Raw genomic sequence first — 24,309 nt, 5'->3', positions numbered from 1 at the left:
ACGAAGGTAGGGACATAAGGAATATGAGAACTCCTGGGAATCTGTGTTTCAGGGTATGTTCCCTTTGCAATCTCCATCTCCTTGCCTTCCTTGTCTCCTCCCCAGAAGACACTGTGACCCCTATTCTTCACAGCACTCAGAGTCACTGGGCTAGATGATCTCTTAGGTCCTTTCCAGGTCCAGCCTCAATGATTGTAATTCATTCAACAAAGATGGTTACTTGAATAATCTGACCTAATTCATATTCTGATCAAATTAGCACTCGCACCTAATTAATTCTGAGTCTAATTCAGCAAAGTCATGGTTTACATAAAAACTCAATTTACATGTATTAAAATGCTACGTTTTAAAAAATAATGCAATCTTTAGTACCAAATTAGGTCTTTCCTTCAGCTTTGGTAGGCCCAATTAGTCAATTTACAAATAGGATGGAGCATGAGAAATTTTGATTATCCTTCTTGTCCCTACTAAGCAGAGTGAAATCAGAGTTGGTGGCAGTTTACCAACATCATCCCCTCTTTTCTGTTTTTATATCATTAGAAATACACCAACCACCAAAGGATGACATATGCAGTGAATTTCTTTCTTCCAGTTATGTTCTATGGCAAGGAGCTCTTAAAATCATCCTATTTTTTTAAATCACTTTGCCTTATGAAAAGCTATGCATTCATATCATATCAGCCAGACCAAACGGAGAGAAGCCATCTCTGAATATCATGCATTAATGGAAAAACAAAACCCCAAAACAATTGAGGATGCCCTTGTCAAAGATGTGTTTCTTAATAAATAACTATCTACAACATATCATATGGTTGATTCGTGGAGATACATCTTGTATAAAGGAATTCCAGTTGAGGAAAATCTTTTAAACCGATTGATAGAGAACTTGTTAATTGCTTAGTATTTCATGAATGAACCTTTAAAAAAAATATCTTAACTGCAATAAATTATACCCTCTCCCAGATTTTTCCCCCTAGGCTTAGAAATTTATTTCCTTTATCATATGGTAGAGAGTTTTTATTTACAGATGTTAAGTATTACAGCTTTATTGTGGCTAGAGAAATAAGGATCAAAATACTCCTTCTCTGTAGATAAAGAAAACCAATCAGAAGAGGGTTGATTAAAACCAGAAGTGTTTGTCTCATATATAAAACTGTGGAGACAAACTAGAAAAAATCTAAATGGTTTTAGTTGACCTCTAATTCTGAGAATCATAAGGATAGCATCGCCCCCCAAAAGCCTTCTGTTAAAAATAACCTCGACTGATTAAAAAACAGAAACAAAACAACAAGATACTCCATTATGTAGTTAATTTGCCGGCATCAATTTGAGGGGAAGACCAAACGCCCTGTCAGATTGGAATGAAAATTCAGTGTCTGATGGATGACAATATTGGCTGCTGGGCTTAAGAGAGGTGTTCCCTCTACCTAGTAGCTCCCCCTTGTCTGTCTGAACTATAAGGAACTCTCTTGAATAGGATTTTTGGTTTATTTGGGGTAAAAACCAATGACAATCACTTTAAAAAATATATAATTATTTGTGCACATTCACACTGACCTCCATGACAAAACTGAGTTCTTTAAAGAATGACATAAACTTCTGCTCTCTACTCATGGCTAAGGGGAAACAAACTTTGCTGAATGTTCCATGTCAAAATAACTAGATAGGGAGCCTACATACTTTTATGCTAACAAACAGGTCAGGTGATGGCACTGCTCTCAGTGGATTCAGAGTTGAATGAATCCTGTTGATGATTTTATTACACTGAGGATTTCATTTATAATCACTTCAGAGGGTCTACAGAAGCAAAGAAAGAAAAATCACTTTGTGAACAGGCAGCTACAGCAGAAAAGGCCAGTGCTTGATGGTATGTGGATCTAGTTGAAGCTCCTGACGCTCTTATGTTGTATGTTATGCCCTTATGTTAACTGTGCTGCGGGCAAGCTATCCAACTTCTCTAGATCTCACTTATAAAAGAGAAATAATGATGCTTACCCTCATAGGACTATTGCAAGAATTAAGTGAAACAACTTACAGAAGCACTTAGCACTATGGTACACTGTAAGTATTTAACAAACAACATTCTGATGATAATCTGCACATTATGATGCATGCATGCATGCATCTATGTGAACACAACGGATGCTGCAGAAATGGCTTTGCCTTATCACTGACTTTAAAACAGCTCTAAGGAAGATCCTCCACAAAATACTCAAAGCAGTATTATGTATTCTACAGTAAACCAACATATTCAGTGGAAGGACAAACGATATGAGTACAAAGTTTGGGAAACTATGCAAACTAGTACTGGCAGAGTTTTTTGCTGGGCTCTCAAAAATGACAAGAAATTTATAGTACCTTTTATAAATCTTATGAAAGCAGGAACTATTTTATAGATCTTTGTACCCCTCCTAGTGTCTAGATACAAGGCGTTCAAATATTTGTTGATATGACTACATTTTCATCTCAGTGAAGTCACTTGATTTCAGGACATCTAGAAGCTAAGCCATATGACTTAGACAAATTAATTCAATGAAAGTTTCAGTTAATCCTGATCTAACTGAAAAATCAAGGAGAACTGAGCTATGCTAGAAAAATTTCAGACTATTCTTATGTAGGTCAGGAAGTGATTTAACATGGGGACAACTTAATATAGGTAAAAATAACTACAATATAAGTATTCTAAGTAGCTGATGTATTATGAATCATATTCAGACCAGCCCTACTAACCATGATTAACAAATGGACTCTTAAGAATAATCTCTGTTGGATAAACATCCTGAATATCTCTAACCTTTTCAAACGTTATGGTTTATAAAAAATTGCTACCATCTACGATGTTCAATCATTAGTCACTCAAATGAATATAGAAGAAAAATTTAATTATGCAGCTACATCATCCATATACGGACAGATGGATTTGGCGTTTTTGTTGTAGACAGTGCAAAACTCCCAGAGTCATGTGAGGGGCACTAGAGAATTTCCTACACAACATACCTTAAAGTGTAAACTCTGCAAACATGGTTTTATTAATTTTGTATGAACCACAGGATTGCCTGGAAAGGCAGCACATTCACCTGTAATGAACACCTATTGGACTGCGGATTTTTTGCTAAAGCACATATACAATTTTGGCATCTACCACTGCCACAGTATGGGCGTAATTTTTAAGCTAAAATGACAAATAATAAAAATGGCATCTGGCAGTAGTATATTCTCAGTATTGTTCATACAAAAACACAAAATTTAGAGGTAGTTGCTGATAATTTTTCGTAATTTAATTAACCCAAAGAGACACTATGATTCAGCTAAAATTCTACCAAGCCATTCTTCAGAAAAGTTTTCTAAATCTAAATGTCACAATATTTCTATTTGGTTGAGTTATCAAAGCAAAATATAAATAAATAAAAGATAATTCACATTCTTAGTTTGTGTTCTTCTAAATGAAAATGCAACAGGATTAAACAGGAGAGAGATTTTCATTTTAGTACCTCAATATACACAAACAGGGATTCGATATTTCCTAGCTCTACTTTCTCAGTCCATACTGACTGTCCTTCTTCCCCAAGACAAACTTATTTTGCTGTCCAAAGCAAATGAAGACTCTTAATGTATGTCAATGCAAAAACAAAATGCACAATCACATTTTAAATGTCTTACAGAAATTCTTTTTTTTTTTTTTTTAAGAGGTAACATGTAAAAACAACCTTCTCTTTAAAAAAAAGAGCACTTTCACAGTAGGCTGTCATGTGCACTTCTGAGCCTGGCAAAGAATAAGGAGAACAGGAAAGTTTCGTAAAGAGAATTGGGAGAATGAGGCCCTGTGGTTCGAAACGAACAACAGAGGGGCGGCTAGGTGACACTGTGTGATGAAAGATTACTCTACATCCCTTTGGATCAGACAGACTCGAGAGATGGGAAGACACTTATGTCCCCATCTCTGGCTCAAATCACAGGAAACTAATTTATGAGTTGGAACTAAGTAAGAAAGGCAAATAGAAAAAACTCTGGAGTCAGGTGACAGACAGTACCATTTCCTTAGCTATAATCTGATTTGTCTTGAGCGCAACATAAGACAGAGATGACTAACCTTTTCAAAGCTGTTGAGAGGATTAAAGATCACATATACAGAAGTAACTATGTATGTACTGAAATGTCTGAAGAAATATTTACCAAAATATTAACAGTGGTTATTTTTGGCTGGCAGATTTATGAGTATTTGTTTTCTTTATGTTTATCTGGATTTTCTAACTTTCATAAATTAGTATTACTTATATAAGTGATACACGTAAGTCACTTAGCACATATAGTGCTGGCACACATACTGATTCACAAATGGTGGCTATCATCAATACAAAAAAATAAAGTGAGATATCTTCCGCTCTTTCTTCTTGTTTCTGGATGCCTCTCTATGAAAAGAAAGTCATGAAATGAAGTAGACTGCAGAATACCAAGGGCATGGCAGACTTCCCACTCCTGAGCCAAAAAGGAAAGGTCACAGCTTAGAGGAATGGGTCTTTATGTGTTTATGACTTGGTGTTGGGAAGAGCTGCCTAGACATGGGAAAGCTCAGCTAATGTGATGATTTAGCAAAGCAAATCAAAATGAAATTTGTCCTGGTCGTACAATAAATTAAAACATAAAATACCACCTGCCTTCCTAGCTAATGTGAATTATGACAATGACTTGAAGAACAAATGATTCCCCTGATCCAACAAAACAATTAAGATTTGGATTTTCTTTTTATGTGTTAATGACTATACAGACTATGAACTGAGCTCCACTTTATGTGGTCCTAGCGTCTAAATTTACTTTATTATTGATATATCTCAACAAATAATTCACCACAGGCTGGAAGATAAAGACCTTGGAAAAAATCACCCAAAGAGTTGTTCAACCAAAACTATTATTATTATAATTTGCAAGATTATTGCACATAAATGCATTTATATTTACTGTAGAATAAATTTTACACATTTTCAAGAATGCTTTGAATTCAGCTAAATTTGGTAACAAAATGTTATTACCTAAAATTAGTGTCAATATTCCTTTTATCTCAACAGAGTCAAGTAATTCCCTAGGGAAAAGAGACTGAAGTTCAAGGCTTATAAATAAATAATTCAAGGGATTTGAGTTTTGAAGAGTATGAGTTTTTTGTTTCTTGACTAGTGCTTCTAGACTCTTAGTCAGACTTTTTCATTTTTTACCTTCTCTTTAAGTTTGATATACAGTCTAATGCTTGGGAACATTTTCAAAGCTTTGGTAGTTTTAAATTTCTTGTAAATCTGATAAGCAAATTTCATTTACATTGATTTCTTAGGAAACCAAAAAAAAAAAAAATTCTATCCAGGTTCAAGTACAAGAGTATAAAAAGAGCTAGTAACAGTCTTTTTTGCCACAATTCTGGACTTTGCATATTATTTTAAAATTATGTATCTTACAAAGAGACTGGCACCTTTATTCCCTTCTCCTACCTCCCTTTGCCCCTAAAATGAAAGATGTTAACTAAACATCTAGACTTTCATACAGTAAAAAATGAGGCACAGGAGCTAAAATCTAATTATGCTTAAAAAAGAAAAAGTATGTAAACGGTTTGTCCAGCTTACATCAATATTTTCGTATTTTGGATCTGACAATTTTGTGAAGATAGTAAAGTTAGTGTTGTCTCCTCCTAGTTAATACAGAATTTTAAAAAATTAAAAAAAAAAGCCATTTTCTAAGTACACTAAAAACAAGAGGTGGGGTGGGACAGAAAAGCAGGAGTTGAGGACACAAGTGTCTAGGATGACTCTCAGTTTCCTTTTTGACAGTTTTTGAGAAAAACGGAATTTCTTCTCTATTTTGCGTTGCCTGAGAACCACTATGGTTTTGTAAAGTCTGTAACAGTAATTACATTTAATCACCCACGAGTACATTTGTTTTAAGCCTATAAATACTATGTTAGTAATACTAAACTATCTCCATTGGCTTATTTGTAAAAAGAAAAATATATATTTATATTTTTATAAAGTTAACATTGAGGGCAGAGGAAAGGGAACGAGAGGCAGTGTATCATCACAGTTTCTCTGGACACAATACCCAGACTGGGGTCTCGCTCAAGCCACCTGGTCAAGCAGTGTCCGAGGAAGAGTCATAGGAGGCAGAGACGATGAAATTGCCGCTGTTGGAGTGCCCGGCCACGGACTGGGCGGCCTGCTGGCTCAGATTGTTACAGATAAGCACCAACTGGTTGCTCTGGGCCTCGGACAAGGTGCTGCAGCTCTGATACACACTGAAGTTGGTTTTCCTGCCGGGGATGTTCCCCTTCTCACACATGGTCTTCACCATCTTGGCCAGCTTGTTCTTGCCGAGGGCCTGGCAGTTGTACCAGTGCAGAGCTGCCAAGTTCACGACTGGCTTGATGGACAAGTAGAAAGGGGCATCCTCGTAGCGCATGGCGGGGGGCCGCCGCTGGGCATACTCCTTATAGTCCTGCACGGGGCAGGTCTGTGGCGCGTGCTGCGTGGCATACACACGGGAGTCTGTCCCCCCTCTCTTGGTTTTCGCATTTAGGTCACCAGTGTCTTGACCCATCCACTCCAAGTACTCCAGCCCTGTTTCTGTTACCCGGAGCCGAATATCACCCCACTTCAAGGTAGATCCGTGGAAGCCTGTGCAGTGCCCAAAAGCTTTTGTGTTGTTGAGCCAGACAAGGTTGAGCAGACCCTCGGGGTTATAGCGGCTTAGCAGCCCCCTTTTCCGCAGAATGAGCTCATCAGCAAAGGTGAGCTTCATGGATTTGTGTGGCTTATTGCCTTTTCCTTTGCAGCGGAGTTCAATTTGCTTCTGTTTCAGGGCCTCTTGGGAGCGTTTGAATTCCTTATCCCTGGTAATACTGTAGCCATACCTGTGTTCCTTTAGGTAGCGCTCAAGTCCACATTGGTAATTGGCCAAGCTGTTGGGTTCATACTCGGATCCATCCTTCTGCCTGGCATCCACAAAGAAAGAGGCCAGGTAGGCATCCAACTCCTTGCAAGGGATGACATAAATCTCTCTTGTTTCAGAAGGATACTTGGAGATGAGGAACTCCCGGAAATTGCGGAGCGCGGTCTGCGTGCTCCGGATGGTTTTCTCATTCTGCTCCCTGCTGAGCTCAGCTGCTCTTTCATCCTGGTCTGCAACAAATTGGGGAGGGGAAGGATAGAGAGGGTGTTGATGAGTTCAGACAATGCACTTTCTACTCTGAAATAAAGTTTCCTTCTATAATAAAAAGGGAAAGAAGGAATCAATTTTACAGAGATCACTAATAAATGTTATTTACATACCTGCTGCATTATAATAGCCAACTTCAGTTTCACAAATGATGTACTAGACAAGAGTATGTCCACTACAATCAAAATGAGCTTCTCATGTCATGGGCACATAGTTTAGTACACGAAGGTTTGTGGAAAGAGTGAGATTAGAGGTAGCCTTTGTTTTAGGAAAAAAGTGAGACAGAAATGTGCTATTTATCCTAATGCAGTATGCAAGAGCCCCATTAGAATGACACACTCATTTTTAACCACTTCATTTGTGAAACCAGAGATTGTACTGGTTCCATTTTATTGGATTAAATGAAAAATATTCTAATTTCTTATTTAGCACATCTCTAGAGATCTCTATTTAAAAGTTACTAAACAGATCATTTACAGCAGTTAATTTGATGCCTTCTGCAGCAATTCAGGTAAACACAGTTTATAAATATTCTTATGTAATTGCAGGGTGGTTTATAATATAAGAAGTGATAAGAATACATAGTGTTTTGAAAAATGAAGACATACTCAGATACAGAGAACAAATGGGTGGATGCCAGAAGGGAAAGGGGTGAGGGGTAGGGAAAATAAGTGAAGGGGATTAACAGGTACAATCCTCCAGTTACTAAGTCACGGGATGTAATAAACAGCATAAAGGACTATGGTCAATAATATTGTGATAACTTTGTACGAGGACAAATGGTTGCTAGACTTATCATGGTGATCACTTCGTAATGTATGCAAATGTCAAATTACATAACATACCTGAAACTAACATAATACTGTATGTCAACTACATTTCAATACAAAAAATGTTGGTGTTTTGAGAAAGTAATTAGGATGATACTTCATGTCTATAAAGACAGTACAATGAAATTTGAACCCAGCTATTATTATAATCAAGGTGTGAGGACAGCAGTATGTCGCTTGGGCAGTTTCGGTTTATTAATTTATTATTTATATTCAGTCATCAAAGCCTGGAGGTGCATCTTTTTTCATTATGGGTCATCCATGATTAAGTAATGCTGCTCTGGAGTAGCGGTTCTCACACTTCAGTGAGCTTCAGAATCACTCAGGATGCTCATTCAAAATAAGATTCCTAACTGCAGGCCCAAGAATTTGCATTTTTAACTAGCCCCTCTATGCTTGGAGGAGGTTTGAAGAGAATATACTTTAAGAAACAAAGTTCTAGTGGTTATGGCTTATGAAGGTAGCCCTCTCTGTTTTACTTGATTTTTAAAAGAACAATGATTAAATTTAATGCTATCATTTAAATGGTTTCCTCTCAGTAACATGTCATTTAAATTTGGGATCTTAACATTAACAATAAAAACATTTTGTCAAGAATCACCACAATTATGTCAGACATGGTCTGGGCAGAACTCAAGAGAAATTCTAAAAATGAAATTACACAATAGAAAAAATCAGGCTATTCTGATTGCTGAGAGGCAAACATCAAGATTAATTTAAAACGACATAAAAATGTAATTTCTCATTCTAAATTATTTTGTTTATCCCAATTATCTTTTTTAGGAAAACTTTAATTTGTAAGGCTGCTTGCACAGTGGGAAGTCTTTGAAATAACCACATAGAATAAGATAAATAAAATTTCTAATAAGCTGAATCTTATCCACAAAACATACTTTTTGTATTACTATACACATTTATGAATATCTATGTTATTTCAAAGTGACAGTTTTAAGGTAAAATTGCCAAAATCCTCATAATTTTGTAAAATGAAATGAACTAAAACTCACTAAACTAGCTAATCAGATATTTTTATAGGCACATTTCTGAGATCAAATTTCTAAAATTCAAATACACAACAGTATCTTCTATGCTTCATTAGACTTAACTTTTGGCTATGCCATTTTCTTCCAGTTGAAATTGTTCTTATATCAACAATAAAGATGTGTATCTTTCCATTGAAAGGTGGAGGCCACAGGTTACAGGTAACCTTTTAGCACGCTGGCTTCCCTGACTGTTTACATGTAAAGAAAGCCAAAGGGGCCAGCACGTGTTTATTTTGGCTACTTGTCCAAATATCTGTCACAGTGGTCTTCAAACTTTAAGCAAAGACTTTCTAAGAAATAAACATTCACAGGTTAACTTAAAGGAAAAAATTTCCAGTTCCTCAACTTTCACATGGAATTGTTTCTAAAACTCGTTTTTCTCAGATGAAGACTGGGTTTCTCATCCCAAAGCTACCGTGTTACATATTCTGGGATATTAAAGACTTTGAGCAAACACAATTTTTAAAATTTATAAATTGATGATTAAATCTATAATCTTGTCCGTGTTCTTGTTCTTCTGTGTCTTACAAACGTTCTGATATAGGTGAAATTTCCCATTGGAAGCAGGGTATTTGGTCCTGAATTAGGGTGTTTTGAATTTAGGATTTTTGAAAGGGTTTTAGATTGGTGAAGTTGATTTCTTTTTGTTGGAACTGGAATATTCTGCAGGACTACCAAAATGTTCAAGATAAAGTAGAAGTTTAAATTTTTATTCAATTCTTTCAGATTCAGTATGCTTTGTTCATAAGATGCCTACTAACAACTATTATCAAATCACATGAAATATTGATTCTAGTTACAGTCAATCCTATCTTCATTTTATAAAATATACAGTATTTTCTACTTCCTTTTTACAAAAATAAACTGACTGAAACATGCTGAAAATCTTTGGGCATCAATTTAAAAATAAGTGAGTGGTACATCCTTTTTTTTCAGTTTTTTTTTAGGGATTATGTGAGTAAATAGTTGAAGTCTGCTGGACTCAAGCAGCATTAGTCAGCATACTCTAAGTGGTGAAGAAGATTATAGAAGGGCCTGGAGTGCTGGCGTGGCTGTCATTCATCTGTGAGTTTCCTAAGTGAAGCAGCCAGCTCTCCTGCATCTCCTCAATCCGCATCATTAGCATGGTGCGAACACATGCACAGCTGACGGACACACGAGTACTGCTTTCACATCCTCAGCCCAGCCTTATTTCCAAACCTTTCTCTCCTTTCTACTTGGTCTCGATCTTAGTTAAGAATTTGTGATAATATAAGAAATATCTATTTGGTCTTTGTCTAGGTTCCTGGCACAGAGCTCCTAAAACCCTTAGAATTTCCTGTGATGAGAGTAATAAAGGTGACTTTTGTTATATGCTAATGAGGTGAATCCAGGAAAGCACCTGGGGATAGGGGCTGGTTGTCAGTGGACCCAACCTGGTGCTTACAGGGTTGAAAGTTTCAGTCCTACCTCCCTCCTCCACCTCTGGGGAGGGAAGAGTGGCTGGAAATTGATGTAATCCAGCATGTTTATATAATGGAGCCTCCATAAAAACCCAAAGGGACAGGGTTCTGAGAGCTTCCTGGCTGGTGAACACGTGGAGATTTGGGGAGAGTACTGCACTCAGAGAGGGCAATGGAAGCTCCACCACGCTCTGTCCCGTACCTTGCCCTCTGCATCTCTTCCACCTGGCTATTCTTGGGTTATACGCTTTCATAGTAAACTGGTAATCCAGTTAAGTAAAATGTTTCTCTGAGCTCTGCGAGCTGCACTAGCAAATTAATCTAAAACAAGGAGGAGTTCTTTGTAACCTTCCATCTATGATGGGTCAGTCAGAAGCAGAGGTGACAACCAGCACTTGTGATTGGCCTCTGAAGTGGCTGGAATAGGACAGTCCTGCTGGACTGAATCCTTAACCTGTGGAATCTGATGCTATCTCTAGGTAGACAGTATCAGGACTGAGTTGAATTTAGGACACCCAGCTGGTATCAGAGAATTTCTTGGTGGTATGCAACCAACCCCACCACTGCCCAACAACAGAATTGGGTGTATAACTGTAGAACCATTCCATCTGCAGGAAAATAAAATTTAAAAAGAGTGTCACATTATCATGTTCTTTTCTAATAGCCTGGAATGCACCACAAGAAGAGGCTGGAAGGGTAGAGAAATTCTCATTCATTTTGCATGAATGGGGGAAGTAAATGGATTTAAAGTCAAGTAATAGTAATACATTTTTTAGCTAATTACAAAATCAAATAAAACCAGGGAATATTGATAATAAAATATAGAACTATTGTAACTTTCTTGCATTTACCTCTAGTTTTAGAAAATTTTCTGATCCATTTCCTTTTAAAAACTTTTTGTTAGGTATAACATGTGTGCAAAAGTACATCAGTCATTAAGTGCATGCAATTAATTTTCACAAACTGAATCCCATGCTCAGATCAAGACAAAGAGTATTACTGGCACCTCAGAAACCTTCCTCATGGCCCCTTCTTCTGGTTATTCCTTCCCACCAAGGATAACAGCTATTCTGACTTGAAACAGCATAGGTTTCTCTGGACTATTGTTATAACTCATATGAATGAAATCTTAAGAGGATAAACTCTTTTGTGTCTGGCTTCTTTTCCTCAACATTATGTTGGAAGTTTCATCCATATTATTATGTAGTTGTAGATAATTTATCCCCATTGCTGTGTAACATTCCATTGTGTGAATATATCACAACTTATTTTTCCATTTTTTGCACATTTACGTAGTTTTCAGGTTTGAGTTATTTCCCATAAAACTGTTACGAACATTCTAGCAGGTATCTTTCGGTGGCCATGTGGATGCATTTCTGTTGGGTGTACACTTAGAATCAGAATTGCTGGGTCATAGGAAATCACACGTTTAGCTGTAATAAAGACTAACAACCAAGTTTCCAAAGTGGTTGTACCAGTTTGCTTTCTCCATCACGACTGTGAGAGTTCAGGTTGCTCCATATCTTCAGCAACACTAAGCAACATTAGTCTTTTTTCATTTTAGCCATTCTGGTGGGTACATAATGCTACTGCATTGGGGTGTTACATTTCATTTCTCTCATGACTAATGAAGCTCATCATGGGTTGACTGGCCATTTGGACATTCTCTTTTGTGTAGAGTCTGTTAAAGTCATTTTCTAACAGATTGTCTGCTCTTTACTATTCGTAGGAGGTTTTAACATATTCTGCATATAAGTCTTTGTCAGATAAATACACTGCAAATATCTTCTCCAAGTTCGTGGCTTGTCCTTTCACTTTCTTAATGGTTGGTGTCTTTTAATGAACAAGATAATGGATAATGTAGTCCAATTATCAACTTTTCCCTTTATGATTCATGCTTTTTGCATCCTGTTTAAGAAATTTTGCTCACTCCAAGGTCATGAAAGATCTATTTCTTCCAAAAGCTTTAGTGTTTTATTAGTCTTCACATTTCAATCTGTCACCTACTAGAACATCCATCTAGTAGGCATTAAGAGTAATTTTTTTGTATAGAGTTTGGTCCTTTTGATTTAAGTAATAAAATTTGAATAAGCAATATAGCATACATTACAGTTATCTAAAAATACAAAAAAAGTCTAGAGTAAAAGTAATTCACCCTCCCATCCCACCTCCTTGTCACCACATTTCTCTCTACATGGCAACCCATGTTACCAATTTATTGGGTATAATTCTGGGGACTTTCTATGCATACACACACATTCTTTTTCTTTCAAAAAAGGAATATACTATGCACCCTATTCTGCACTCTGCTTTTTACCATTAACAGTGTATTAGAGATAGCTCCAGATCATTACATACACAGTTGCCTCAATCTTTCTAATAGCCGTGAAGTATTTTATATGGATACATCTAATTCCCTGCTGATGGACATTAGCATTATTTCCATCCTGTTGCTACTGTAAACACTGTACTGGGTATTCTTGTATACGTGACATTTCCTACACATGAGCCAGTATATACACAGAATAAACTTGCAGAAGTGCTATACTGCTACTGCCTTGTATATATGTTGTGCCAATTTAACTTCCATGACAAGATACAAGAGAGCTGCTTTCATTGTATCTTCCCAGAATATAATGTATTATCAAGCTTATTTTGCTTATTTAATTGGTAAATTTACACTATGCTTTTATTTTCATTTTTTATGATAAACGATATTTCACATTTTTCAAATACTTACTAGTCTCCTTTATTTTTCTCATTTTCTTCCTGTGAATTCTTTTTTTCCACTGTCCATTTTTTAAAAGATTGATTTATAGGAGCTCTAGATATATTCTGCCTTATTATTAGTATATTTAACACTTTGTGACATATATAAAGATGTGTATACATGTATGTGTATGTACCTTTAGTTTTTAGTTTGCCTTTTGTATTTGTGACTCTGCTACATTTATGGGACTGAATTTATCTGTTTTTTAAAATGTTTTTTACATTTTGTGCTACACTTAGAAATGTTTTCCCCACTATGAAACCATAAAACAATTCTTTTACGTCTTCTGCTAAAGCATTCTTAATTTCATTTTTAATATTTAAATATTTAATCATTTGAATTAATTTTGGTATAAATACTAAGGTAGGCACCAACATATTTTTCTTAGACAGCCACCCAGTGGTGACTGTGGTTGTAGAGAAGTCAATGGTCAGCACAATCTTTCTCCCTCACAGGTCTCCTGATTGCATTTGAGTTGGGGGGGGGGGGGTCATCTGGACAGCTAAATGATTATTTCTTTATCTGTGAAGGGCTATAACTTTACCAGGCTATATTTCAGTGTTGATCACTGTGCATCCATCTTTTTCTGGTACACAGTGTGCCCTTTCAAGCCATAAATTCCAGTGTTTCTCCAGTGCTTTGTCATGACTTCCCACAAATATGGCAAGCGTGTACGTGTTTCTTTTCTTTGGTCCTGCTTCCTCTGCTGCTCTCTAGTGTCAAACAGGATACGGGGAAGCTCTGACCACCAACCCAAGCTCCCTATCCCAGTTCTTCAAAAGTGTTCATTTCACCACTCAGCATGTCCCACCTCAGTGGAAAACTGACATCTCACAGCTCCATCTGAGATCTACAGTCGCATGTCTCTTTGTGTTGTATCTAAATCCCTGTTTCATCACTTTCTTTATATACTGTGGTTCTAGCAGAAGATCTCTAGTTTTATCTGAGAAAATGTTTGTTTCTGTTTCTTTTTTGTTTTGAAGTGACTTCGAAAAGAAGTCGGAATTCTGACCCAGCTCTTTGTATTTGAACGAGACTGCTGCAACTTCTCGTCTCTAACTTGGAGCCTTGCACTTAATAGTGACACCATAAATGTTCACTGAATGCTCTCTGATCACACAAAATCTACTCTATGAAGAAGAGGTACATTCCTAAAGATTCTGGCATTCGTCGAAAACTCAGCAGTCAAACTTCATTAAATTTTGTTTGAATACATGTGGTAAGAAATAGAACTTGCATTCTAAATAGCGACAAAAATTGTTTTCAACACAAATAAAATTAAGATGAAGATCACTTTCAATTCTCTTAAGAGAAGTATGCATATGGTTAAGCAGGCAAACCGAATAAGTCATTGTTATTAATGAAAAAAATGCACTGAAATGAGCAAAACGGTTTATTATATTAAGAAAATTGTGGTTAATAACAAATTTTAAAAATTGAATGTCGGTAAAATCCCAGAGCCCTAGAAAACTTCATGGAGACAACAAGGTGGCAGCCCAAAATACGCAAAACTTTCTCTAAGCAGATCAGGTATTTAAAAACTAGAAATGAAGTCCTACAGATGGTGAACGAGCACGCCTCAGAATCATGTTTCCTACGGTTCCCATGAACCTGATGCACCTAACAGCCTAATCAATACATGTAACTCGACTTAAAATGTAATGTAGGCCACGTCCCACAAACCAGCTCTCGTCCACCCAGTCAATGCCTCCACCGCCTACCCATCTGCCCAAGCCTGAAATCTTTGAGTACCGTCCTTCATACCTGCTCTCTCTGCCTTCTGCATCTGATCTGTCAAGTCCTGAGTGCCCACCTCATTCACCCATTAGAGCACACTTAGTGAGTAACTAAAACATGTTTGAAATTAAGTAAACTGAGTCTAAAGGGATGAGTACAATGTAAACAGTCCCTGTTTTTGTGGAATTTATCATAGAGCGAGGGAAACAGACAGTAACACACATAAATCTTAGACAAACTGACCCAAATGCTATGAAGAAAAATAACAGAGTACCGTGAGGAAGAATAAGTGATGGATGTTCCAGGGAGGACCCTCTAAAAAGCCCTTTTAGTTGAGACCTAAAAATGAGAAGCCAGTCATACAAACTACAGGAGGAAGAGTAGAGGGAACAGCGCATGAGAAGTTCCTACAATGGAAACTTGAGTTTGGGAATCTGAAAGACGTCAGTGGGCCTGGCTTGAAGTGATTAAAAGGGAGAGTGGTATGAAGAGAGATTTGAAAACCCACAAGTCAGACCCTGCTGGGCCTCATCTAGTAAGTGATTATTCATGACTACATACTTTATCCTAAGAAAACCAGTTGTTCTTCAGAAAACTACATGGTCAGATGTATATTGCTTTATTATGATATAAATCTATCTTCTCCCATGCTAAGAAAATCTTCAGTCAACTCTGCTTAATGTAAGTAGGGCTGAGTTCACATCTGGATGATCTGCTGGAAAACATCCCCAGACATAAAATGATCTATAATCTGAACCCCCTTGATGGAAGCAGGTCAGAATTAGAGAGAACAAGGGACTATCCAAGTCAACCACTCTCTCACCATCTCACTTCCCAACCAACCCCCCAAAAAGAAAAAAGGTATAAAGTTTTAAAGGAGATAGTTTTTCTATACTTATTTGTATAGTCTCTATGCCCCATTTATTAAGTATTTTTCATGTATTTATCGTCTGTGAATCCTGAGTACCCAGCATATGTCCCAGCACACCACAGCTACCAAATGAAGACTGGGCATGAAATCTGCCCAAATATTTACTGTTAAAAGAATTTTAAATCCATAGATCCTCCACATATATTCTGAACGACTGAACATCTCAAGCTTTGACCCGAGTATAATAAAAAAAGTGTGAGTTTCTGGACATGCATGGCTTTCAAAACTGCACTTTAAAAAGGTCTGCTTTCCCCCCAGACCTTCAGTTTATATTATTTCTTTTCTACCCATACCATACCTTGTTGGGCTATATTTTAGGGGAGTTTGCTGCTATTGCATTACTAGTATGGTTTTGGTTCTAAGTAGGGAGGGTGGATAAACTCTGTACGGAGAAGGTATGCGTGACATTGGCTCTTTGAATAATAGATGGTCACTTCTTGCCTGCACAAGCCACAAGACTCACAATATTTATTACTAAAACTTACTCTAAGTTTCTCAAAAGAAGCCATCCCATAAACCTAGTGTAGTGAAATAGATCTTAGACAAATGTAGCCAACAAGCTGAAAAGTTTTAGGTTACTGAGTTCCTGGATGGGGCCCCAGGAAGAGCCTCAGCACTGACCCAGGGACTCTTGCCAAGAGCCTGAGAGAAGTTTTTACACAGGCAGCTTTTCTGTACGTATTTACATAGTCTCCACACCCCATTAATCCAATTATTCCCTCCCTTGTTAGGAGATGGCATGGAGAAACACATAATTAGTGCAGCATCTTGTGTTCTCATTTCATCTGAGGAGATTTATGTTAGATTTAAATTCAGACCCACTTGCTTCTATTGCTCTGGCACTCAATTTAACCAAAAAATAAACTCAGCTATCACATTCCTTTTATGATTTTATTAAAGTAATACATCTGAAGCCATAAGAAACATTTCCTGGTGTTTAACTCCTTTATTATTTTCATTTAAGAAGAGTATTTTATCTTTTCTTGATGGAGAAGTGATGTTCAAATTCTCTTTGTAAACCAGTGTGAATGGTTTAAGTCCATGAGCTTATTAAGTAAGAATGTACTTTAAATTTAAAAAGTGAAAAATAAAAAGCTGGTGAGTAGATTTATATTTATGAGGTTGCAGCTAGACTGAATATTTAATCCACATTTTTTTGTGAGTACCCACTATGCCCCCTTTGCATTTCAAGACTTGTGGGGTGTAGTCAAAGGCAAGTCCCTGATGGTTACAGAGACGACATCACAGCTAGAAGAGAAGACTAACACAGATAAAACTAATTAAGACAACCATGCACGGCTGTGTAACTAGGCAGTGGGTTTGTGGCATGGGCTCCAGGTCCTATAGGGATTCAGAAAGAAAAGAGAGAGAAAGAGAAGTCAAAAAGAGTGTGAGCTGTGTTAGAGCTCTACTCCATGGGGGAATGGGGACTTGGTTGGGTATGAAAGGAAAGGTACCATTCGGTTAAGCAGAACAGGAGGTTAGGGCATTCCAGCTCTTGAGCAACTGCGTGAGCAAAGGGAAAAGGACGGGAAGGCTCGTGCTCATAAGGACTGTGAAACACCCTCTAATTCTGGTTTGGGGAGGGAGAAGGGTTGGGGTGGGCAATAAGCCGGGCCAGAGGGATGGCCGTGTGGAGGGTCTCATGTAGGAATTATAAAGATAGACACCAGGAGAGGAGACTGAATATGCTAAGTGCAAAGAACCTCCAAATGTCAAACATTTGAAGAAGTTACTTAGGAATAAATAAATCCACACCCCATTTCTCCATCTGACATTCTTAACTCTCCTTAGCCTGTTACTTTCTTCCATACACCTATTACTATCTGACATACTATATATTTACTTGATAATTTGTCTAGCATCTGTCTCTGCCCAGGTGGGCTGTGAGCGCCATAAGGACCAGTACTTCACTGCTTTATTCCCAGGGTCTGAAAAAGCACTTGAGTAGTAGCATTCAATAAACATTTGTCAACTAAATTAACACCAAATTAACACAATCTACTTTAGACCAACCACACTCACTGCATTTAGAAAGGACTAAAAATAAAAATCAGTGACATAAAATTAAATTTTAGGACTCACAATCAGAATCTCATAGCCACCTTATCCCTAGTAAGGCTCTTCAGAGGCAGCTGTGGTCAGGGCAGGTGATGTGAATGTCTATATTAATGAAATGACTTATAAGGCCACTGGAAGTTTTTCCCAGGGCTAATCCCTTAGCAAATAAGGACCTATCAGCTGTCACACAAATTGCTATAAGACAGTATCTTTTATCTTAATATCAGGATAAGGAAAAAACAAATAATACTCTAACAGAAGTCCACACTAGAATCAATAAAACCAGAAAATCAAGCTCTCCCCAATCCTGACCTCCACGTTAAAAAGAGATTATACTGACATTATGGTGCTATTAGGTGCTTACTTCTTCCATGCATGCATTCATTTGAAATTAATTTTCTTACGACTCTTTCCATGTTCAAGGAAAATGATCTCAGTATTTATAAGAAAATACTCCCTGGTTGGTAACCTTAGGAAATAGGCCTAGTTCAATTTCATTAGTCAGGGGTTATGATACTCATTTGCCAACATGCATGTTTCATTTTTTTGAACATAGCAATAGCTTCTAAACTTTGCAAATTTATTGAAAAAAATAGTGAGGTATATTTGCTTTAAAGGTGGAAAACAAATTGAGATAACTTTGTAACTACCATGAAATGTATTAAAAAGTTCAGTGTCTTATTTCTCTTTTAAATACCCAACTCGTACATTTTAATGTTTTTGCCTAAAACTTCAAAATGCAGGCTATTTTCTAGGACTGTTAACATCACTAATTGAAGCCAGACTTGTATGCTATTATAGCTTTCTAACCAGCAAATTATTTTTATGCTCAGTTAATCTTTTCCAACAGTGGGAGTAAACACTTTCTTACATACACATTCAGGAGCACGAAAATTTAGCACAGCAGTACCAGTTAGTCCAGTATGATTTTTGATAGTATTTTTCACTGAAGCAGAAATCGCTTAAATAAATGTTAGTCATCTGCTCATTTCGCCTGGCTGTATGTCATGTGATTCTAGAACCTCTGAAGAATTCTCTCCTTGATAAAAATTTACAAATAAAAGTAGAGCACAAAAAAATGCCAGTTTTTACTAAATAAATAAAGTGCAGGCAAAAACTGTCTCTTTCTCACCCATATTCACTGTTGTCTCCATATATCAATTACATCAGGCCAAAGTGTTCGTTGTGTTTGTTGGAAGGTGGGTGAGACGTTGCATGTGTAAAGGAGACTAGGCACTGACCTTGCAGATCCTCATGACAAGGAACTAAGTAACGGCTAACAGGGTGCAGGAGTCTCTATTTTAAACACGTTCTCAGATGATTTTAAGACAAACGGTTCTAATAGTCCATACTTTGAAAAACAGAGCTCTATCTCTTTTACCTAGAAGGCCTAGAAAATGACTCTTTTTCCTTCAAATAAGCTTGAACCCAAGCCTCAGTTACAGCAGCTGCCACACTGCTGGGATGGCAGATTTTCTCATCTGAATGTTTTTATTTCCCAGGCAGAACGGTTGCTTCGTAAATAATAAATGTTTAAGTTGCTTCTGCTTTAGCAAAAAATACTATGATAAAACATACTGGACTAACCGATATTGTTATTCAACAAAATAATAAGTAAGTTAAAGAATTATTTCCCTCTGAAACGCAATGGATTGAAACCTTTGCTTTCAAGATGACTCTATTAAGTTCAAATACTGTTTCCCAAATTGCCCAAAGCATTTTTTAAATCTGATCTCGCCTGGTCCCTTTTCAGGGTACTTGACAAAGATAGTGTAGCAAACAGCTCCAGCTTTGCCAGTACGGATGCCCAGGTCCAGTTCCCATCTCTGCTGCTTAACTGTCTATGAATCTGTGTAAGTTTTTAAACTTATGCCTTGGTTTCTTCAACTGTAAAATGGGTATAACGACTGTTCCTATTTCTTAAGAGCTGTACGAGAATTGAATAAGGTAGTAAAGTAAATCACTTAGCTCATTGTTGGGCATATGAATCATCAAAATTCAACTCTTTATACATATTGCTTCTTAGAAACATGTTCCAATCCACTAAATCAAAGTCTTCCTACCTCATATGAGTCTTACTCTACTGATGTTTTAATTTGTAGCAAATATTGACTACTTCTTCCAAGCTGGACCTATAAAGGCAACCAATGTTGGGCATTTATGCAAAACTGAACATACCCTGTCATGGACATATGGACACAACTGGAGTTAATGTCTATATCTAAATAACCCTTAGGAGACCTTCCATTCCCCATGACCTAGAATCTTGTGATTTGACAAGCTTATTGTGCCACCATAGGAAGAGACATTATGTGACTCTATGAATTCAGTACAGTGCTAAACAAAGGAATAATCATGGAATTCTCTCTATAAGAATGCTTTTTTTAATTAAATGAAGCTAATGAGGGTTTCTGTCAAAGCTCCTTCCACTCAAAAGGAGGTAGCATTCCTGGTGCAAGCTAGTAAGCCTTGAGGGCAGCCCTGCTAGCAAGGAATGGCTCAAGGCTAGCCACATTTGCTTAGAAGGGAGTAGATTCAAACAGGCATCACATATAGAGGAGATGCAACATTCAGCAACAAGTAAGAAGACACAAAAGGAAAAAGGGAAGCCAGAAGACAAGAATGAATAAAAAACTAGATGAAGCTTCTCAAATCTCAAACTTCATTTCAAGTAACAGAAAAGAAATTAAGCATTCCAAAGGCAAAAGAAGAGTAGAACAAGAGAATAAATACTGTACTGTATTAATCACAACAAGGAGCACTTTCGTCTTGGCCAAAATATATTCTTAAATCAACTTCAGAATGTGGCTGCATTTTCAAGCTTAGCAGCATGAAACCCACATGACTGTAATTAATGTAATAAATCATGCTGTGGAATTTTCTACAGAATCTGACAGTGCTCACTGATATACTGCTTATTAGAGACTAGAGATTTCTCCTCCAGCTTTTTATTATGCTGCCAGAGACACTGAATCAAGAGTACCTTGTGATATGTCTGAAATATCTGCTGCTGGTATAATACGTAAAATATACAGGGAGCTGCTGCTCTCAGACTTTGATACGGGACACATCATATACTATTTCCAAAAGGAACTTGTTTTTTCATTCGCACTTTTCTGGACTGAAGGCAGGAGGCGAAGATACATGGATTTATTATAGATGCGACATTTACATTTTCCACGGTTCCAGTCATGAAGTCACAGCTTTACAGAACATGGCTCCCCTTTTCAGTTTATTCCGTGATGACTCATATACAGTACACAGCGTAGAATACTGTTAAATAGGCATTATTTCATCAACCTATACATGTTCTTTCACTGCTTTCAACATCTGACTCTTAAGTAAAATTTTACTGAATACTGAATCATTTTCAAAAGTACAAATTAGTCCTTGCACAGTTCAGGAATTCAGCCATGACTACATTTCACCTCAGTGAGTTTACACACCCTTCAATATGCTCAGTATGTATGTATGTGTGTGTGTGTGTGTGTGTGTGTGTGTATAAAACTTCTAATTTAGAAATATCAAGTTTAAAACCAGATGGTTTAAAGGGTAACTAGTCACACGAGTAACAGATTACTTTGTGCACACTTCCCCTAATAAAAATAATTTTATTCATTTTATCATAAAAGTAACACGTTTAATATACAACCTTTCCCCAGAAAATAAAGGTATAAAGAAGAGAGCAAAACTGCCCATAAATCCATCCTCCAAAGATAGCCACTGGATACACGTTGGTATATATCTTTCCAACTTAAAATTTTAATTAAAAATATTACTCTTTAATTACCAAGAGTCCAGTCCACTTCGTCTTAACCATACATTTCACTTTTCTTAGGTGATTTAATTTTTCTGGAAATATTGCTTTGTTTTATGTTCAAGAGGAAACCTGTTAACACAGTAATGTCTGGATAAGTTACTATTCTTGACATACTCCTTTTGATCATCTGAAATGATATATTTCAAGACTTGAATAAGAGTTTGGATTGGATTTATTATCCACTGATGACACAGAAATTCCTTTCTTAGCTATCAGGAATCCCCTATGTCCACTCTTGCCTCCTTTCAAACTGTTCTCCACACAGCACCCTAAATAAGTTTCCTTAAAAGAAAGCAAAGGAAATGAAAGTTATCTCTTATTTTTCTTTATAGAAATTTCAGTATTTGCATAATGCTTCAACCTTCAACAAAATATATGTGGTACTTTGACATGGTAGACATTGTTTTAGGCATGTCTGTATACGTCTCCTCAACTGTTAAACACTTTAATTTTCATTCCCTCCTTGTGGAGACAATTAGACAGTAAAAGCAGATGGAGACTGGGACTAGAAAAGGAAGAGTAAAAGTGGAATTTTTGGCCAAGTTTTGGAGGAATGAAAAAGCCGAGGCAAAGATGGTCCAGGTCCTAAAAGAGGCCTTTCAAGTGCTAAGAGGGCAGGTGCTGAAATGTGCAACAGAAGCATCACCATAGCAAGTGAGCCTCGTGTTTATTAACAGCATGAACTTGGGAACCAGACTGCCTAGGTCAGCATCTTAGCTCTCCTAACCTCTTACTGTGTGACCTTGGGCAAGTTGAACCTTTCTTTGACTTACTTTATTCATCTGCAAAATGGAGCTAATTACAGTCCTAACTTTACAGAGTTGTGAGAACTGTGTTACCATAACTAATTAGTGAGATAATAAGCACTCTATAAGTACTGGCTATTATCATTGCTATTTTTTATGCAGTAATAAGAGAACTAACAGCATATGACTCTGCTTACTGAAGAGGATTTTGGAAGTAAAATTATCATCCCTGCTTGTTAATAGTTCATCAGTATGTCAGTCAGAACGGAGTATTTGAAAAACACTTTTCATGAGTTTGCTAAAATTTTTTGGTTTCAATGACTGAAAACAAACTCAAGCACAATACATGAGGTAACTTGATGAATTTAAGAGATGAAATGCTATAATACAATAGAAATAGTTGTAACAAACTGCTCATTAGAAATCATTTCTTCCTTTAAATTTACATTCAAGGAGGGGAGGGTATAGCTCAGTGGTAGAGCACATGCTTAGCATGCACAAGGTCTTGGGTTCAATCCCCAGTACCTCCATTAAAAAATAATAATAAATTCACATTCAATTTATAGGACTGCATACTTTAATTAGTAAAGATCAAAATGTGAAGGCATCTTTTTCTAAAAATGCATAATACAGTAAAAAACACAAAGGAATTATTCATCAACTTGAAACAAAAGATGTATGGCACATAAAGCAAAGGAAAACAGATAACATATAAAAATGGAAATGTACAAAACTCTAATAAATTACCTCCTTCTTTCCTAAGTTAGGCTATTAATATTCATTAAATTCCATCCAAGAAGTAATAACCTAATGGAGAGAAGGATGGTAACTTCTCTAATTGGGTCAGTGGATAATAACAAAATATATTTTTGAAAAGTTCATTATAAAATAAAAATTAAAGTATTTTTCTGTATGGATTGGCTTTCTATTACATGTTTATAAGTACAGGCAAAACAGGAAAATAAAGTTTTTTTCTTAGCAATGAGATGGTTACTGTCCATTACATAAAATAATTTAGCAGCAGTTAATTTTAACAGTATGAAGGTGTTAAAAAGCTAGTGACCTGTAACATAAATCTTAATACACTCTAGAGACTAAAAATATTATATAAAATATAATTTCAGGTATTATTTTTAAGGAACATGTACTTACAGTCATTAACCCAAACCCTGGAGTCAAATTAACAGAAATAGCACATTCTAGGATTACAAAGATTCTTTATTTTTCTTGCTGAATGGAGTTAGGGGTGAAAAATCAAGTAACACTTGAGTTATTTAAAAAAATTTCTCAGGGGAGTGGTATCAGCAAGGTGGCCAAGTAAGACACCCCTCACTTGCATCCCCCCCAACAATGATCCGGCACCCATTCACGTACAAAAGTGCCTTTGCAGGACCAGATCAGAGACTGTGAAACCCTGATGCAGCTGAAGACTGAGGACAGCTGTTCTGAGAAGGCAGGCCTGCACCTAGGTGGCCGACTCACTGACCATGGTGCTGGATACAGATTCAGAAACACCTCCGTTCTCTAGGGACTCAGCTACAGCCCCACCAGGCTTTGGTTCTGTCACTAGCGCTATACACCAAGGGACCCAGGAATCACGCCCACCCACGCATCAGGAAGTGGGCACACAGACTTTGGTTCAGGCTGTGGACCCGGAAGTGCCTTGGCTGTGGTGGGGAGCCCCAGAAGTAAGCCCACCAAATTCAGTCAGGCAGGAGATTCTAAAAGGCCCTGTAAC

At 37.0% G+C, this 24,309-nt stretch overlaps 1 protein-coding gene across 2 annotated transcripts in view; it reads right to left on the bottom strand.

The window, feature by feature from the left end:
- Positions 1-24,309, bottom strand: part of KIAA1958 (KIAA1958 ortholog) — a 113,008-nt gene that overhangs the window by 23,060 nt on the left and 65,639 nt on the right. Inside the window, exon 3 of one of the 2 annotated variants that reach the window (XM_031450211.2) lies at positions 7,071-7,154. The exons of the other annotated variant lie outside the window; for it this stretch is intronic. Within the exon in view, the coding sequence (XP_031306071.1) occupies positions 7,071-7,154 (84 nt within the window). The remainder of the gene's footprint in view (positions 1-7,070; positions 7,155-24,309) is intronic. 2 annotated transcript variants of the gene reach the window in all.

Source organism: Camelus dromedarius, chromosome 10 (assembly GCF_036321535.1).
Source record: "Camelus dromedarius isolate mCamDro1 chromosome 10, mCamDro1.pat, whole genome shotgun sequence".
Lineage (NCBI taxonomy): Eukaryota > Metazoa > Chordata > Mammalia > Artiodactyla > Camelidae > Camelus > Camelus dromedarius.
The sequence above is the reverse complement of the archived record's forward strand: the minus strand, read 5'-3'. Positions and strand labels throughout refer to the sequence as shown.